This window comes from Salvelinus fontinalis, chromosome 12, assembly GCF_029448725.1.
Source record: "Salvelinus fontinalis isolate EN_2023a chromosome 12, ASM2944872v1, whole genome shotgun sequence".
NCBI classification, from domain to species: domain Eukaryota; kingdom Metazoa; phylum Chordata; class Actinopteri; order Salmoniformes; family Salmonidae; genus Salvelinus; species Salvelinus fontinalis.
This window is the reverse complement of record NC_074676.1, coordinates 32,244,409-32,264,498: the sequence shown is the minus strand read 5'-3', so window position 1 is coordinate 32,264,498 and position 20,090 is coordinate 32,244,409. Positions and strand designations below refer to the sequence as shown.

The 20,090-nt window shown below is 44.1% G+C and overlaps 1 protein-coding gene across 7 annotated transcripts in view; it reads right to left on the bottom strand.

Annotated features, from left to right (window-relative positions):
- LOC129867202 (NT-3 growth factor receptor-like) overlaps positions 1–20,090 on the bottom strand; it is a 300,196-nt gene that overhangs the window by 220,120 nt on the left and 59,986 nt on the right. For all 7 annotated transcript variants that reach the window (XR_008761586.1, XM_055940439.1, XM_055940443.1 and 4 more), the window contains exon 3: positions 16,532–16,603. Coding sequence is in view for 6 of the 7 variants with exons in the window: in XM_055940439.1 (XP_055796414.1) it covers positions 16,532–16,603 (72 nt within the window). In the remaining variant the exon portion in view is untranslated. The remainder of the gene's footprint in view (positions 1–16,531; positions 16,604–20,090) is intronic.

Here is a 20,090-nt window from a genome sequence, read left to right as displayed (position 1 = left end):
GGTTGGCCAAAGCAAGTTGAAAGCTTGGGTATTGATTTCCTTGTCTTTTATCTACAGCAGTTGAAAGTCCATTTATGTCCATGTTGGGATAAAGACCTTGAATAAAGAATTGATACCTTCTGTAAATATTGCTGTGAATGAAATCTGGTTCATAGATCAAATACAAATGATCAAATATCTAGTACTGTAGAATTGCATGGCAAAATACAAATTGTGGAATTGGCACAACACAATTTATAAATAACATATAGCGCAAATGAAAAGATGGATGATATACTGTACATTATAAACTGGGTGGTTTCGAGACCTGAATGCTGATTGGCTGAGAGCTGTGGTATATCAGACCGTATTTATTTATTTAACCTTTATTTAACTAGGCAAGTCAGTTAAGGACAAATTCTTATTTACAATGACGGCCTACCCCGACAAAACCTTTACCCGGACGAGGCTGCGCCTATTGTGCGCCGCCCTATGGGACTCCCAATCAGGGCCGGTTGTGATACAGCCTGGAATCGAACCAAGGTCTGTAGTGACACCTCTAGCACTGAGATGCAGTGCCTTAGACCACTGCGCAACTCAGGATCCCATGGGTATGACAAAACACTTATTTTTACTGCTCTAATTATGTTGGTAACCAGTTTATAATAGCAATAAGGCACCTCAGGGGCTTGTGGTATATGGCCAATATACCACGGCTAAGGGCTGTTCTTAGGCACGACGCAATGCCTCCTCTGGCTTTATTGCTTAATTGATCAAGCCTCGAAGACAAGATATCTGTGTCATTCTCATCTAGCCAATCCCAGTCTGCCAAGAGTTGGCTATTTCACTTCCTCTTGCTGCACTGAGCTGATGTATGGGCTGATTTCGATGGAACGCTAGTGACATAAATAGGGCCCTGTGTTTTGGGCTATCATGTCACATGACTTAGATTTAACCTTTATTTTAAGCCTTTCCAGAAACTAGAATTACAACAACAAATTCAAGCAATTGCCTGAGGATGATGCTGGACCAATTGACATAAAAAGAAAAGAGGACAGTTTGATGAAAAAGCTTTAAATGAAAGGTTAAATTCCATGATGGTCCAAAACACAGGGCCCTAGCACATAAAGTATAGGGAGCCTGCTCCCAAACTGACTATGATGTGAAATCTGGGGCATTTCTCTACATAAAACCCAGCGCAGGGTGAACAACATTGTCCACTCAGCACAAGGAGAGCTGTAATAAAACACTAAAGCAATGCTCAATTCTGCTTTCCACTTGTTGTTCCTGTATGCCTCTCTATAACAGGGTGCATAGATCTAAGATGCCAACATGACTCTCTTTAGAACCTATGCTCCAACTGTAACCCAGGCTTTGCACCTCCAGAGGTGGACACATACAGTACAGTATGTCTGGTCTTCCTCACCTATCACCAGCCTTTATAATGAGCCCCATTAGCATGTCCATCTGCTCTGTTTGAGACAGCAGACAGTGGAAGCTGGGGCTTAGAATGACTCCCCTTTAACTCATTCCAGAGTGCTAGACTAGATCACATCCCATTATTACATGAAGAGGTTATGTTGTATAGTGCAGCACTCTGTCTCTCACAGTTACACTGCACAGGACACTGTAAAGCATTCTAGTCAAGGCGAGCTTCTCTGAATCATGTAACAGAAAAGAAAATACACGCACATACACTATTATTCATGCTTTTTGCCACACATTAACTTTCATGTGTACCCACTCACATGTACACTACCGGTCAAATGTTTTAGAACACCTACTCATTCAAGGGTTTTTCTTTATTTTGACTATTTTCTACATTGTAGAATAATAGTGAAGGCATCAAAACTATGAAATAACACATAAGGAATAATGTAGTAACCAAAAAAGTGTTAAACAAATCAAAATGTATTTATATTTGAGATTCTTCACATAGCCACCCTTTGACTTGATGATAGTTTTGCACACTCTTGTCATTCTCTCAACCAGCTTCACCTGGAATGCTTTTCCAACAGTGTTGAAGGAGTTCTCACATATGCTAAGCAGTTGTTGGCCGCTTTTCCTTCACTCTGCGGTCCGACTCATCCCAAACCATCTCAATTTGGTTGAGGTCTGGGGATTGTTGAGGCCAGGTCATCTAATGCAGCACTCCATCCCTCTCCTTCTTGGTAAAATAGCCCTTACACAGCCTGGAGGTGTGTTAGGTCATTGTCCTGTTGAAAAACAAATGATAGTGGGACTAAGTCCAAACCAGATGGGATGGCGTTTCGCTGCAGAATGCTGTCGTAGCCATGCTGGTTAAATAAATCACAGACAGTGTAACCAGCAAAGCACCCCCACACCATAATACCCCCTCCATGCTTTACGGTGGGAAAATACACTTGCAGAGATCATCCAATCACCCACACCGCGTCTCACAAAGACACGGCGGTTGGAATCAAAAATCTCCAATTTGGACTCCAGACCAAAGGACAAATATCCACCAGTCTAATGTCCATTTCTCGTGTGTCTTGGCCCAAGCAAGTCTCTACTTCTTATTGGTATCCTTTAGTAGTGGTTTCTTCGCAGCAATTCGACCATGAAGGCCTGATTCACACAGTCTCCTCTGATCAGTTGAGGTTGAGATGTGTCTGTTACTTGAACTTTGAAGCATTTATTTGGGCTGCAACTTCTGAGGCTGGTAACTCTAATGAACTTATCCTCTGCAGCAGAGGTAACTCTGGGTCTTCCTTTCCTGTGGAGTTCCTCACGAGAGCCAGATTCATCATTGCGCTTGATGGTTTTTGAGACTGCACTTGAAGAAACGTTCAAAGTTCTTGAAATTTTCCGTATTGACTGACCTTCATGTCTTAAAGTAATGATGGACTGTCATTTCTCTTTACTTATTTGAGCTGTTCTTGCCATAATATGGACTTGGTCTTTTACCAAATAGGGCTATCTTCTGTATACCCACCCTACCTTTGTCACAACACAATTGATTGGAAAGAAATTAAGAAGGAAGGAAATTCCACAAATTAACTTTTAAGAAGGCACACGTGTTAATTTAAATGCATTCCAGGTGACTACTTCATGAAACCGTTTGAGATAATGCCAAGAGTCTGCAAAGCTGTCATCAAGGTAAATTGTGGCTATTTAAAGAATCTCAAATATAAAAAATATTTTGATTTGTTTAACACTTTTTTGGTTACTACATGATGCCATATGTGTTATTTCACAGTTTTGACGTCTTCACTATTATACAATGTAGAAAATAGAAATAATAAAGAAAAACCCTTGAATGAGTAGGTGTTCTAAAACGTTTGATCGGTAGTGTACATACAGTAGGTATACACAAAATACACAAGAGCAGTGATGAATACGACTAAAGATCTGGGACTGCTATACTGTAGTGTGTGATTGACAGCTGAGATTACATACTGGTGAGTCGAGGTAGTAGACTGCTATTAAATTTCTTCCTCACTGTTTACTCTGGGAAAACATTTTAATAACAGAGCTGTCACACAGGAAAAGTGTCACCTTTCTCATGGAAATCACCAACACTCAGCTGCCACTCTGCCCATGCATACAGTCCACTAACCACCTTTAATTCCCTCACTCTTTACAGAAACCACTGCACTTATCAACAACCTGAAATTGGGTTCATTCTAAATATGTACACAGCCAGTGAAGAGTGTACTCATATTAAAGAATACAATGGAATAAATGCATCTGCTTGAAGGCCCAGCCTTGCTTACAAACCACATACAGTACAAACATTAGGTCACCGGGGTCAATAGTATGGTTAAACAGTACAAACACAAACTATATAGATCAATCAAGATGGCGAAACACGCATATAGGGACAAAGTGGAGGAGCAATTCAGACACAAGGCGTATAATGCAGTGGCTCCTAAAGATCACGGATTACAAAAAAGAAAGCCAGCCGTGCCACTAACAGCTAAGTACTTACGGTCTCCACGGAGGACGTGTGTAAGTCATTCAAACGTATTAACCCTCGTAAGTCTGCTGGCCCAGACGCCATCCAAAGCCGCGCCCTCAGAGCATGTGCAGACCAGCTGGCTGTTGTGTTTTCAGACATATTCAATCTCTCTAGCTCAGGCCGCTATCCCCACCTGCTTCAAGATGTCCACTACCATCCCTGTGCCCAAGAAAGGGAAAGTAACTGAATTGAATGACTACTGACACATTCGCCATCATGAAGTGCTTCGAGAGGCTAGTCAAAGACCACATCACCTCCTCCCTCCCCGACACACTCGGCCCTCTCCAATTTGCTTACCGTCCCTGACAGATCCACGACGCAATCGCCATTGCACTGTCCACTGCCCTCACTCACCTGGACCAAAATGAATGCATATGTGAGGATGCTGTTCATCGACTACAGCTCGGGGTTCAATACCATAGTACCCTCTAAGCTCACCACAAAGCTCATGGCCCTGGGTCTGAACACCTCCCTATGCTATTGGGTCCTGGACTTCTTGACGGGCCGGCCCAAGGTGGTGAAGGTAGGCAACATCACCTCCGCCACACTGACCCTCAACACAGGAGCCCCACAAGAGTGTGTCCTCATTCCCCTCCTGTACTCAGTCCTCTCCTGTACAGGACCAAGCAGGGCCTGTTGAGGAGTGACGGACTCCATCCTAGCTGGAGGGGTGCTCTCATCTTATCTACGAACATAGACAGGGCTCTAACTCCCCTAGCTCCACAATGAGATAGGGTGCAGGCCAGGCAGCAGGCTGTTAGTCAAGCCTGCCAGCTTAGTGGAGTCTGCCACTAGCACAGTCAGTGTAGTCAGCTCAGCTATCCCCATTGAGACCGTTCTGTGCCTCGACCTAGGTTGGGCAAAACTAAACATGGCGGTGTTCGCCTTAGCAATCTTACTGGATTAAAGACCTCCTCCATTCCTGCCATTATTGAAAGAGATTGTGATACCTCACATCTCAAAATAGGGCTACTTAATGTTTGATCCCTCACTTCCAAGGCAGTTATAGTCAATGAACTAATCACTGATCATAATCTTGATGTGATTTGCCTGACTGAAACATGGCTTAAGCCTGATGAATTTACTGTGTAAAATGAGGCCTCACCTCCTGGTTACACTAGTGACCATATCCCCCGCGCATCCCGCAAAGGCGGAGGTGTTGCTAACATTTATGATAGCAAATTTCAATTTACAAAACCCCCCCCGATGTTTTCGTCTTTTGAGCTTCTAGTCATCAAATCTATGCAGCCTACTCAATCACTTTTTATAGCTACTGTTTACAGGTCTCCTGGGTCATATACAGCGTTCTTCACTGAGTTCCCTGAATTCCTATCGGACCTTGTAGTCATGGCAGATAATATTCAAATTTTTGGTGACTTTAATATTCAGATGGAAAAGTCCACAGACCCACTCCAAAAGGCTTTCGGAGCCACCATCGACTCAGTGGGTTTTGTCCTACATGTCTCCGGACCTACTCAATGCCACAGTCATACTCTGGACCGAGTTTTGTCCCGTGGAATAAATGTTGTGGATCTTAAAACTTTTTAAGACTAGGGGGCAGTATTCGGAAGTTTGGATGACTGAGGTGCCTAAAGTAAACTGCCTGTTACTCAGGCCCAGAAGCTAGGATATGCATATGCATGGTAGTAATGGATGGAAAACACTATAAAGTTTCTAAAACTGTTAAAATAATGTCTGTGAGTATAACCAAACTGATTTGGCAGGCGAAACCCCGAGGACAATCCATCCAGGAAAAAAACATTTGAGGTCATTGGACTTTCAATGCTTTTCTATTGTAAAGTCTAAGAATTAGGACCCAGATTGCAGTTCCTATGGCTTCCACTAGATGTCAACAGTCTTTAGAAATTGTTTCATGCTTGTTTTTTGAAAAACTAAGAAGTATCCATATTCTTTTGAAGTATCCCTCAGAAGGACTCTATTCTTTTGGCGCGCTCCTCGTTCTTTTTCTCCGGTATTGAACACAGTTTATTCCATCTTAAATTTTATCGATTATTCACATATTAGGGTACCTGAGGTTGGATTAGAAACATTGTTTGAATTGTTTGGGCGAAGTTAAGAGGTAATTTTTTATGTTGGGCGAGATGGAACAGGTGTATTTCTGAATCAAACATGCCAAATAAACGGACATTTTTGGGATATAAAGAAGCACTTTATCGAACAAAATGACCATTCTGTAACTGGGACCCTCTGGATTGCAAAAAGATGATTTATTTTATCGCTATTTCTGACTTTCGTTATTCCTCTGCTTGGTTGGAAAATGTTTGTGGCGCGCTCTGGTGAGGGCGCGCACTTTGTTATTTATCTCCGGGAATGAATATACTATTTTCTGTCTTAAATTTGATTGTTTATTTACATATGAGGGTACCTGAGGATTGATTAGGAACGTTATTTTACTTGTTTGGACGAAGTATATTGGTAATATTTGGGATTCATTTTGTATGCATTTTGAACGAGGGGAAACCGGTGGATTATTGAATGAAGCGCACCAACTAAACTGACTTTTTGGGGATATAAAGAAGGACTTTATTGAACAAAATTACCATTCACTGTGTAACTGGGACCCTTTGGATTGCAAAAAGATGAAGATCTTCAAAGGTAAGTGACTTATTTTATCGCTATTTTTTAGTTTTGTGACACTTGTGAGGGTTATGAATTCATGTTAATGCAGGAAGTGGGTGATGCGTTGTCCTCAGACGATCAAATGCTATGCTTTCGCTGTAAAGCCTATTGTAAATCGGACAAAGCGGTTTGATTACCAAGATTCTAAGCTAAAGAATGATGTATAACACTTGGATTTCTATGAATGTTTAATATTACTACATTTGTTTTTTGAATTTTGCGCATCCGCAATTTCACCGGATGTTGTCGAGGCGGGACACTAGCGTCCCAATGATCCGAAAGAGGTTAATGTTTTTCCACATAATCCTGGACTATCGGACAACCATTTTATTACGTTTGCAATCGCAACAAATAATCTGCTCAGGCCCCAACCAAGGATCATCAAAAGCTGTGCTATAAATTCTCGGACAACCCAAAGATTCCTAGATGACCTTCCAGACTCCCTCCGCCTATCTAAGGACGTCAGAGTACAAAAATCAGTTAACCACCTAACTGAGGAACTCAATTTAACTTTGCGCAATAACCTAGATGCAGTCGCACCCACCCCTAAAAACCAAAAACATTTGTCATAAGAAACTAGCTCCCTGGTATACAGAAAATACCCGAGCTCTGAAGCAAGCTTCCAGAATATTTGAACGGAAATGGCGCCACACCAAACTGGAAGTCTTCCGACTAGCTTGGAAAAACAGTACCATGCAATATCGAAGAGCCCTCACTGCTGCTCAATCATCCTATTTTTCCAACTTAATTGAGGAAAACAAGAACAATCCCTCATTTATTATTGATACTGTCGCAAAGCTAACTAAAAAGCAGCATTCCCCAAAAGAGGATGGCTTTCACTTCAGCTGTGATAAATTCAAGAACTTATTTGAGGAAAAGATCATGATCATTAGAAAGCAAATTACGGACTCCCCTTTAAATCTGCGTATTCCTCCAAAGCTCAGTTGTCCTGAGTCTGCACAACTCTGCCAGGACCTAGGATCAAGGGAGACACTCAAGTGTTTTAGTACTATATCTCTTGACAAAATGATGAAAATAATCATGGCCTCTAAACCTTCAAGCTGCATACTGGACCCTATTCCAACTAAACTACTGAAAGAGCTGCTTCCTGTGCTTGGCCCTCCTATATTGAACATAATAAACGGCTCTCTATCCACCAGATATGTACCAAATTCACTAAAAGTGGCAGTAATAAAGCCTCTCCTGAAAAAGCCAAACTTTGACCCAGAAAAATAAAAAGCTATCAGCCTATATCAAATCTCCCATTCCTCTCAACAAAAGAAAAACTGTTGCACAGCAACTCACTGCCTTCCTGAAGACAAACAATGTATACGAAATGCTTCAGTCTGGTTTTAGACCCCATCATAGCACTGAGACTGCCCTCGTGACGGTGGTAAATGACCCTTTAATGGCGTCAGACCAAAGCATCTGTCCTTGTGCTTCTAGACTGCATTTGACACCATCGATCACCACATTCTTTTGGAGAGATTGGAAACCCAAATTGGTCTACACGGACAAGTTCTGGCCTGGTTTAGATCTTATCTGTCGGAAAGATATCAGTTTGTCTCTTTGAATGGTTTGTCCTCTGACAAATCAACTGTACATTTCGGTGTTCCTCAAGGTTCTGTTTTAGGACCACTATTGTTTTCACTATATATTTTACCTCTTGGGGATGTCATTCGAAAACATAATGTTAACTTTCACTGCTATGCGGATGACACACAGCTGTACATTTCAATGAAACATGGTGAAGCCCCAAAATTGCCCTCGCTGGAAGCCTGTGTTTCAGACAGAAGGAAGTAGATGGCTGAAAATGTTCTACTTTTAAACTCGGACAAAACAGAGATGCTTGTTCTAGGATGCTTGTTCTCCAAGAAACAAAGAGATCTTCTGTTGAATCTGACAATTAATCTTGATGGTTGTACAGTCGTCTCAAATAAAACTGTGAAGGACCTCGGCGTTACTCTGGACCCTGATCTCTCTTTTGACGAACATATCAAGACTGTTTCAAGGACAGCTTTTTTCCATCTACTTAACAATGCAAAAATCAGAAACTTTCTGTCCAAAAATGATGCAGAAAAATTAATCCATGCTTTTGGCACTTCTAGGTCAGACTACTGCAATGCTCTACTTTCCGGCTACCCAGATAAAGTACTAAATAAACTTCTGTTAGTGCTAAACACGGCTGCACAAAGAATGTGATCATATTACTCCAGTGCTAGCCTCTCTACACTGGCTTCCCGCTAAGGCAAGGGCTGATTTCAAGGTTTTACTGCTAACCTACAAAGCATTACATGGGCTTGCGCCTACCCATCTTCCTGATTTTGTACTGCCATACATACCTACACGTACGCTACGGTCACAAAACGCAGTTCTCCTAACGGTCCCTAGAATTTCTAAGCAAACAGCTGGAGGCAGGGCTTTCTCCTTTAGAGCTCAATTTTTATGGAATGGTCTACCTACCCATGTGAGAGACACAGACTCGGTCTCAACCTTTAAGTCTTTATTGAAGACTCATCTCTTCAGTAGGTCCTATGATTGAGTGTATTCTGTCCCAGGATTGTGAAACTGAACGGAAAGGCTCTGGAGCAACGAACCACCCTTGCTGTCTCTGCCTGGCCGGTTCCCTTCTCTCCACTGGGATTCTCTGCTTCTAACCCTATTACAGGGGCTGAGTCACTGGCTTACTGGTGCTATTCCGTGCCGTCCCTAAGAGGGCTGCGTCACTTGAGTTGGTTGAGTCACTGATGTGATCTTCCTGTCTGGGTTGGCGCCCCCCCTTGGGTTGTGCTGTGGCGATCTTTGTGGGTTATACTCGACCTTGTCTCAGGATGTTAAGTTGGTGGTTGAAGATATCCCTCTAGTGGTGTGGGGGCTGTGTTTTGGCAAAGTGGGTGGGGTTATATCCTGCCTGTTTGGCCCTGTCCGTGGGTATCGTCGGACGGGGCCAGAGTGTCTCCCGACCCCTCCTGTCTCAGCCTCCAGTATATATGCTGCAGTAGTTTGTGTCTGTCACGTTCCTGACCTTATTTCCTTTGTTTAGTCTTTGTTTAGTTGGTCAGGACGTGAGCTGGGTGGGCATTCTATGTTTTGTGTTTCTATGTTGGGTTTGTGTTTGGCCTAATATGGTTCTCAATCAGAGGCAGGTGTTTGTCATTGTCTCTGATTGGGAACCATATTAAGGTAGCCTGTTTGCACTGTTGGTTTGTGGGTGATTGTGTTCTGTCTTTGTGTTCTGCACCAGACAGGACTGTTCACGTTCTTATTCTTTATTAAACATGTTGAACACTAGCCGCACTGTGTTTTGGTCCTCTCTTTCATCCCAGGAAGAAAGCCGTTACAGTGTCGGGGGCTAGGGTCAATCTGTTATATCTGGAGTATTTCTCCTGTCTTATCTGGTGACCTGTGTGAATTTAAGTATGCTCTCTCTAACTCTTTCTTTCTCTCTCTCGGAGGACCTGAGCCCTAGGACCATGCCTCAGGACTACCTGGCATGATGACTCCTTGCTGACCCCAGTCCACCTGGCCGTGCGGCTGCTCCAGTTTCAACTGTTCTGCCTGCGGCTATGGAACCCTGACCTGTTCACCGGACGCGCTACCTGTTCCAGACCTGCTGTTTTCAACTCTCTAGAGACAGCAGGAGTGGTAGAGATACTCTGAATGATCGGCTATGAAAAGCCAACTGACATTTACTCCTGAGGTGCTGACCTGTTGCACCCTCGACAAACACTGTGATTATTATTATTTGACCCTGCTGGTCATCTATGAACATTTGAACATCTTGGCCATGTTCTGTTATAATCTCCACCCGGCACAGCCAGAAGAGGACTGGCCACCCCTCATAGCCTGGTTCCTCTCTAGGTTTCTTCCTAGGTTTTGGCCTTTCTAGGGAGTTTTTCCTAGCCACCGTGCTTCTACACCTGCATTGCTTGCTGTTTGGAGTTTTAGGCTGGGTTTCTGTACAGCACTTTGAGATATCAGCTGATGTAAGAAGGGCTTTATAAATACATTTGTAAGAAGGGCTTTATAAATACACCTCTCCCTCAACATCAGAAAAACAAAGGAGCTGATTGTGGACTTCAGGAGGAACCAGGCTGGGCATGCCCCCATCCTCATCAATGGACGTTGAGACCTTCAAAAACTTCAAGTTCCTGGGCGTACACATCTCCTCGGAGCTGAAATATTCAAACCACACGGACACCATGGTGAAGAAGGCATGACAGCAACTCTTCAATCTCAGGATGCTGAAGAAATTCGTCCTGTCCCCGAAGGCCCTCACAGTGTTCTACAGGAGCACCATTGAGAGCATACTGTCAGGATGCATCACAGCCTGGTACGGCAACTCCACTGCCGCGGACTGCAAGGCGCTACAGAGTATATTATACAGAGTACACTTCTGTATAATCTCAATGAGGACATAGCAAGTTCATGAACTTGCTATGTCCTCATTGAGATTATACAGAAGTGTTCAATACGCCTTATTTATACACTTTTGTAAGAGTTATGAAATGCACATTGTTATATTTGGTAGCACTTATTTACTTTCCTTTGCTTCCAACCCCCTTCGATGTGTAGAACGGATGTGGGTGGAGCCAGGTCTACATAAGGGTGCAACTTTCAAAAAATCCCAAAAGCTCTGACGAAGGCCGTGTGGCCGATACGTAAGCTTATTAAATATCGGTGATACTATCAAGAGCAGTGTGCGGTTTCCTTTTCCTTCATCTTGTTCAATTGATGCCATGCACCTGCAAATAAGATTGCTCAGATGTGCGAGTGCCTTTTTTTATTTCTATAACTATTTTTCACTCCGCACTCTTAAATCTTGTAAGTATACACACTAGTTAAAGACGTACCAAGTATACAATGGATCCACTACGAGAGATCAACTCACTTACCACGCATTGTGCGAGTACCCTTTCATTCACACAAGAAGACGCAAACAAGATTCTTTTTCCTACCTCCAACATGGACAACCCAGTTCCACGCTCGACTGTCGAACTCAAAATCCAACTTCAGAGACTTCGAGAGAAAGAAACACGTTTGTTCCTGCATGGCACCACTCTTAGTGAGTATTGGCGCAACAAGCGCATTCCAAGAGGACTGAGAATACAGAAGGAGCCTACTATAGGTAATAACGACAAAACTTTCGTTCAGCAATGGGGTGAAATACTCAACAAATGCTCATTAGATTTAATGCTACTTATCGTGGAACATGTGTCAAAGGAAGTGAAAGAAGTTGAAGTTAAGATTAGCGAACATGAGGCTATAATGAAGGAAATTCTAGGCCCTAATTTCACAACCATAGACGACACGATCAAGCAGTCCATTGGGAAATACAGAGACTCTCTACAAGCAACAAAAATCAGGAAATACCAGCGAGACACAGAGGATTACCAGCTAAACCAGGTGTACGCTTGGGAAGGCCCAAGGACAGGAGCACGCAGAGGCCGACGGAGGGACGCACCGCTGATCGGGGGACGCAGATACGCAGCAGCGGGAGGACATGGAAACTTGGACACAGAGGCATCCACCGAGAGCGAATTCCCTACAGACAGTGACTCCAGCTTCCATGGCACACAGTCCGTTTTTTTAGCCCGGAAGCAACAGAGGGCTCCACGAAAGAAAAGAAACGATGCAGGAGAGGTAAGCGGTCGAAGAGGAGACCAGGAACACAGGCCGTGGACACGGAGCTACAGCGGGATGCGGTAATTAACCTCTCCAAAAAAGACCTTACTGACGCTCAAGTCTCAGTCTTATCTAAGGGCCTCTCTTTTGTACCTACATGTACAGATAAACCATTCGATACGAAAGTAGATCTGTTTAAATTCTTTCGCAAGATTAAACTTAAGCATGTGTTTTCACACAACACTGATTCGGGCCTAGTAACACATCAAGGAACTGGCACCCATTTTAAGCCCAAAAGCAAATTCTGTCCTATGGTTAACAACTCCTCGATTAATACCTATTGTAGGTTAGTCGAACAAGAAGCAATGTCAGTATATACAAGACAAACAAAACATATTCAGAAGAATCTCACGAGAACAGAAGAACTGGCACTCAAAGAATTAATGAAAGATTCATCTTTGGTTATAAAACCTGCAGACAAGGGTGGTGCTGTGGTTGTTTTAGACTATGACAAATATAAAGAAGAAATTCAGAGACAACTCAGCAATGAACGTTTCTATAGAAAATTGAGTGTTGATCCCACACAGGTGTTCCAAAGGGATATTTGCTCTAATTTGGAGCAAGCCCTATTAAACAACCTTATCTCAAAACCTGAATATGAATATCTTTGTTGCAAATGTGCCATACGTCCATGCTTATACATTTTACCGAAATTACACAAACCTAAAACACAACAAGGCAACTATCCAGGCAGACCAGTGGTTGCAGGAATAGGCTCAATGCTAGAGCCATTGTCAAACTTTGTAGACTCTTTTATTAAATCTCATGTGCAATCATTGCCATCATATGTAAAGGACTCTATAGACTTCATAAACAAGATCTCACCAATAACGGGTTTAAAAGAAGACTGTATCTTGGTCACATTAGACGTCGAGAGTCTTTATACCAGCATTCCCCATGTGGGGGGGCTGGCAGCACTAGCACACTATTTGGGAGACAGAGATACTAATGAATATCCACCAACAAACTTCATTCTAGAGTTGGCTGAATATGTTTTGACGTACAACTATTTCAGGTTTGATGATGAATACTACCTCCAAACGAATGGAACATCGATGGGCTCTACATTTGCTCCGAGCTATGCCAACCTCTATATGGGTCTTTTTGAAGAACGTTTTGTTAATAATGAAAACGAGAATCCATTTTTGAATAAAGTCCTTAAGTGGTATCGATATATTGATGACATTTTTTGTATATGGGTAGGAACCGAAGAAGAACTGTCAGAGTTTATGGCACTACTCAATGACATTGACCCTAATCTCAAATTCACTATTGAACGTGACACTAAACGTGTTCATTATCTCGATATGTGGATTGAGAAATCAAATGGAACCTTGTTTACAAGTCTATATAGAAAAGAAACGGACAGAAATACTCTATTACAGGGTGACAGCTTCCACCCTGAGCCATTAAAAAGAGGACTTCCAAGAAGCCAATTTTTTAGACTGCGCCGTATATGCCACTCCACAGATGATTATCTAGAAAAAGCAGCGGAGATGCGCATGAGGTTTCTAAAAAGAGGCTATTCGTCACAATGTGTGGATGAAGCTCATAACTTGGCATTGGAAAAAACACGAGATGAACTGCTACAAAAAAGACCCGCTAAAGCTACAGAACACTCCGTAATGTTCACAACTACATATACTTTGAATTCGCGAAAAGTGGGAGAGGTGGTCAAGAAACACTGGCATATTTTATCATCTGACCCAGCTTTGCCGGCTGAATTTAAATATCCACCACGTATTGTGTATAGGAGAGGTCGCAATTTACGCGATAAATTGGTTCATGCCAACTGCCAGCCACTTAAGAAAATTAGCCAAGCACTTTTACGCCCTCTACCAAATGGTAGCTATAAATGCAGAGGATGCGCACAGTGCAACAACATGATGAAGTGTCAATATTTCTGTCACCCACACACAGGAAAAAGGTTCCAAATAAATGACATTATTACGTGTTCCACCACCCATGTTATTTACATTATTAAATGTCCATGTGGGCTCTGTTATGTCGGTAAAACCACCCGCTCTCTTAAACAGAGAATTAGTGAACATAAAAGTTCAATCAGGAGAAACGACAGGGAGTATCCAGTCGCTGTACATTTCAATGACATGAAGCATGACATTTCCACCTTTAGATTTTGTGCCATAGAGAAAGTTAAGATATCAGACAGGGGAGGTGATATTAATAATACTCTGAGTAAAAGAGAATGTTTTTGGATTTTCACCCTCCAGACATTGTTTCCAAAAGGACTTAATGATGAAATGCCTTTGTATGTTATGCTGTGAATTGGAACATGAAATGTGTGTCTCTTGTAGATTATTCTGACGTTTTTCATATGATGTACCCAATGACTGATGAACTTGCTATGTCCTCATTGAGATTATACAGAAGTGTTCAATACGCCTTATTTATACACTTTTGTAAGAGTTATGAAATGCACATTGTTATATTTGGTAGCACTTATTTATTTTCCTTTGCTTCCAACCCCCTTCGATGTGTAGAACGGATATGGGTGGAGCCAGGTCTACATAAGGGTGCAACTTTCAAAAAATCCCAAAAGCTCTGACGAAGGCCGTGTGGCCGATACGTAAGCTTATTAAATATCGGTGATACTATCAAGAGCAGTGTGCGGTTTCCTTTTCCTTCATCTTGTTCAATTGATGCCATGCACCTGCAAATAAGATTGCTCAGATGTGCGAGTGCCTTTTTGTATTTCTAAGAAGGGCTTTATAAATACACCTCTCCCTCAACATCAGAAAAACAAAGGAGCTGATTGTGGACTTCAGGAGGAACCAGGCTGGGCATGCCCCCATCCTCATCAATGGACGTTGAGACCTTCAAAAACTTCAAGTTCCTGGGCGTACACATCTCCTCGGAGCTGAAATATTCAAACCACACGGACACCATGGTGAAGAAGGCATGACAGCAACTCTTCAATCTCAGGATGCTGAAGAAATTCGTCCTGTCCCCGAAGGCCCTCACAGTGTTCTACAGGAGCACCATTGAGAGCATACTGTCAGGATGCATCACAGCCTGGTACGGCAACTCCACTGCCGCGGACTGCAAGGCGCTACAGAGTGTGGTATACTCCGCCGAACGTACCATTGGATACACACTGCCTACCCTCCAATACACCTACAACACCAGGTGTCGCAGGAAGGCCAAGAAGTTCACCAGAAACCCCAGCCACCTGAGTAATGGCCTGTTCTCCTCATTTCCATCACTCAGATGTGGGCAGTACAGGAGCATCATGGCAAAAACGGTACGACTGGCCAATAGCTTCCACCCCCATACCAACAGACCATCAGGCAGCTGAATAGACCCGACGGACTTCCTATCCCCCCGTGCCTCTCCCCCGATGAACATTTCCCCTCTCCCACCTCCAGGGGGGGGGGGGGGGGGGTTTACCCTGCCCCGCTCCAATGGACATTATCATGCTGAATAGTCACCACTAGTAAGCCACCTGCGCCTCCACCCCAATGGACATTTACCATTGTACAGTTGTTAATATGTATATATTCAAATTTGTTTTATTATCTATTTTTATTATATTTTTGTATTTTTATTTCACTTTGTGTTGCATTGTTGGAGCTTGAAGCTTAAGAATTTCACTGTACCATATAATTACATCTGCAACCCTGTACATGTGACTATTAAACTCTCTAATCTAATCATTATGAACAGACACAGCAAACATAACATGGTGAACCTGTGTGTGTTCAGCCGTATGTGAAGCACCAGGAAGAAGACCCATGCACTGTAGCTGAACTGGCATATCACTGCAGAAGGAACATGCTTATTTCCTTCAAGAGGAGATTCATCTGGGTGAATTATGTATGGAAGGATAATGTATGCCTGGGATGGGACAGGGTCACAGGGAGAGAGCTAGAATGGTTTGTGGGTCTCATGTGGAACAGTATGCCGGCATATAAACAATCAGGATTACAGTGGAAATGGCTGCTCTGTCATGACGCTCCCAAGCTTGTGCTAAACTAAACTCTGCTTGCTTTGGTAAATATGTGGCATAGTCAATCTGAATATGTCACTGTTGAATGAAGATCAGTCAGTCAGTGTGCACAGTCAGACGGCGGTGAACTGTGAACAATGCAGTCTGCCAAAAATAATTGTGAAAGGGGGAGAATCCACACGATGAGGGGATGAATGGCAGATGTGATGTATGTTCTCATTTGTGTTTACCAGTCAGCCTAGAGAGAGAGAGAATGAGGTAACAGTAACACCACTCACATGTAGCGCAGGTGGGGGTTCTGGGAGAAGGCTCTGGCCTGGATACCTCGCAGGTTGCCGTTCATGATTGTTCTGGAAGAGACAAACAGTGACACACACACACGTAAGGCATGTAAACAGTTTACTGAAAGTTACACATATGGAAATAATTATACACAGGCATGAGCTCGTGTTAATGTACATTGGTGAGATGTTTAGCATAAAGGGGAAAAAACTATTCCCTCGAAGTTACTATTGTTGATACTAACAGATGTTTCCTCCTACGTTTACAGATAAAGTAAAATGCTATTCCACAATTATAACCACCAACATATTCCTGCCAGTGTGTCCATGGAAACCAGGGTTTTTCAGTGTGGCGTGGCTACACCCACACTAAGGAGTAGGCACACAGGTCGCACAAGCTTCACAAAAACAGCAATTGTCTGCTGATTGGTCGAAGATAGGTCTTCATAAATGCATCATTTACAGTTAATCATGGGCTGTGAAGGCAGTGCACTGGAAGTGTGTGAGGGAATATTTTTAGCTCTTAACTGAATTTTACACCGGCCAAGCTAACCAGTCAGATCATTGCCAGATCCGCTACCGGACAAGCTAACCATTCCGATCATTGCCAGATCCGCTACCGGCCAAGCTAACCAGTCAGATCATTGCCAGGCCCGCTACCGGCCAAGCTAACCAGTTAGATCATTGCCAGATCCGCTACCGGCCAAGCTAACCAGTTAGATCATTGCCAGATCCGCTACCGGCCAAGCTAACCAGTTAGATCATTGCCTGATCCGCTACCGGCCAAGCTAACCAGTCAGATCATTGCCAGGTCCGCTACCGGTCAAGCTAACCAGTCAGATCATTGCCAGATCCGCTACCGGCTAAGCTAACCAGTTAGATCATTGCCAGATCCGCTACCGGACAAGCTAACCAGTCAGATCATTGCCAGATCCGCTACTGGACAAGCTAACCATTCCGATCATTGCCAGATCCGCTACCGGCCAAGCTAACCAGTCAGATCATTGCCAGATCCGCTACCGGACAAGCTAACCAGTTAGATCATTGCCAGGTCCGCTACCGGACAAGCTAACCAGTTAGATCATTGCCAGATCCGCTACCGGCTAAGCTAACCAGTTAGATCATTGCCAGATCCGCTACCGGACAAGCTAACCAGTGAGATCATTGCCAGATCCGCTACTGGACAAGCTAACCATTCCGATCATTGCCAGATCCGCTACCGGCCAAGCTAACCAGTCAGATCATTGCCAGATCCGCTACCGGACAAGCTAACCAGTCAGATCATTGCCAGGCCCGCTACCGGCCAAGCTAACCAGTCAGATCATTGCCTGATCCGCTACCGGCCAAGCTAACCAGTCAGATCATTGCCAGGCCCGCTACCGGCCAAGCTAACCAGTTAGATCATTGCCAGATCCGCTACCGGCCAAGCTAACCAGTTAGATCATTGCCAGATCCGCTACCGGCCAAGCTAACCAGTTAGATCATTGCCAGATCCGCTACCGGCCAAGCTAACCAGTTAGATCATTGCCTGATCCGCTACCGGCCAAGCTAACCAGTCAGATCATTGCCAGGTCCGCTACCGGTCAAGCTAACCAGTCAGATCATTGCCAGATCCGCTACCGGCTAAGCTAACCAGTTAGATCATTGCCAGATCCGCTACCGGACAAGCTAACCAGTCAGATCATTGCCAGATCCGCTACTGGACAAGCTAACCATTCCGATCATTGCCAGATCCGCTACCGGCCAAGCTAACCAGTCAGATCATTGCCAGATCCGCTACCGGACAAGCTAACCAGTTAGATCATTGCCAGGTCCGCTACCGGACAAGCTAACCAGTTAGATCATTGCCAGATCCGCTACCGGCTAAGCTAACCAGTTAGATCATTGCCAGATCCGCTACCGGACAAGCTAACCAGTGAGATCATTGCCAGATCCGCTACTGGACAAGCTAACCATTCCGATCATTGCCAGATCCGCTACCGGCCAAGCTAACCAGTCAGATCATTGCCAGATCCGCTACCGGACAAGCTAACCATTCAGATCATTGCCAGGTCCGCTACCGGACAAGCTAACCAGTCAGATCATTGCCAGGTCCGCTACCGGACAAGCTAACCAGTTAGATCATTGCCAGGCCCGCATTTGGCGACATTTGACTGAAGAGGGAAGCATTCTAAAAGCCATCTAATCTTATCTTCCAACCTGTCTCCCCTGCTCCTCTCCCTCCACACGGGGCATCATTATAGTCAGAATAGTATCAAGAGCCTGCATCTTCTTTCTCTCTCCTTAGCTGAGATCAATTATGTATATTGAATGCATTTTTATTATAGGCATCTGCAAGCTGTTTATTTGCATTGAACACTCAGCTCTTTTCATTAGAATCCATCTGAGAGAATGATTACATCAGAACAGTCCTGATGGCATCATACAGTATGGCTAACAGTGATGTGAAACTGTAACACTGGGTGTTTGGTAAGCACAAATAGGCATGTTAAGACATTTATTCCCCCATATTGAATTTAGCTTAAACAAAGGCAGCCCAGTGGGTAATACAGTGTGGTCAATGTCAGACACATCAGGACCTGGGAGTGAAGGATTTAACAAGGCCAACACATGCGTATGTGTCACATGTCCCCCTGTGGCTTGTACTTAAATATTAATCAGCGAGGTGTGCTGGCTGAGGCTCTGAGGCCTGTATTGCTGACCCAGCGGGTGCCCAGAGTAGCTCCTGCTCCGGTCTGCCTGTGTAGCACACTACCTGGTGAGTCATCCCTATCATCTAGCCCTGGCTGCTGCTGGAGGAGAGGGAGGGAGGAAGGGAGCAGAGGAGCCAGAGCCCACTCCAGGTGAGCCTGATGTTAATGAGAGGAGCTGTTAATCAGCCTTGTTCAACTGCTTTGGGTGTCCCCTAATAGGACCAGTGTTTAGACTGGGGGAGGCTCAAGGAGTTTGAGGGAGGCTGAGGGACACTGGTGGAAGCTCAGGCAGACTGGGGGAAACTGGGTGAGCCTGGAGGAGACTGGGGGAAACTGGGGGAGACTGGGGAAGGATGGGTGAGATAATAGGAGAGCCTGAAGAAGAGGGGAGATGGGGGGATAACTGGGGGATGGGAGAGAGACTTCAGGATACCATCTCCTTCCCAGAGGGAAGTGTTCCCCACAGGTCCAGAGGGACCAGGATGTCTGAACAGGATGTCGGAGGGTGGGCAGTAGGCATGGGGGGAAGGAATCAGCAAAGCAGGGAGGAAGAAAAGAGACTTATTGTAGTGTTTAGCTTAGGCCAGGGTGTTTAGGGACGTAATTACATTTCCTGGCCGCTATTCCAGCGTTATTTGATCAGTGTAAAACGGGCCGTAGGGAGGCCCTGTTGTTTGAGGCTGGCTGCAGTGCATTAAAATAAACACGCCTGCAACATAAGCAACTGCTAGTGGTCAATATTTCTGATAGAGTATGTGTGCCAACCAGACCTGGTGCCATGGCACTGGGTGGTGGGATAAGGATCATTGTATACCATTAAATGTCTTGCATATAGCACGTTTCAGGCCAAGAAACAGCCCATG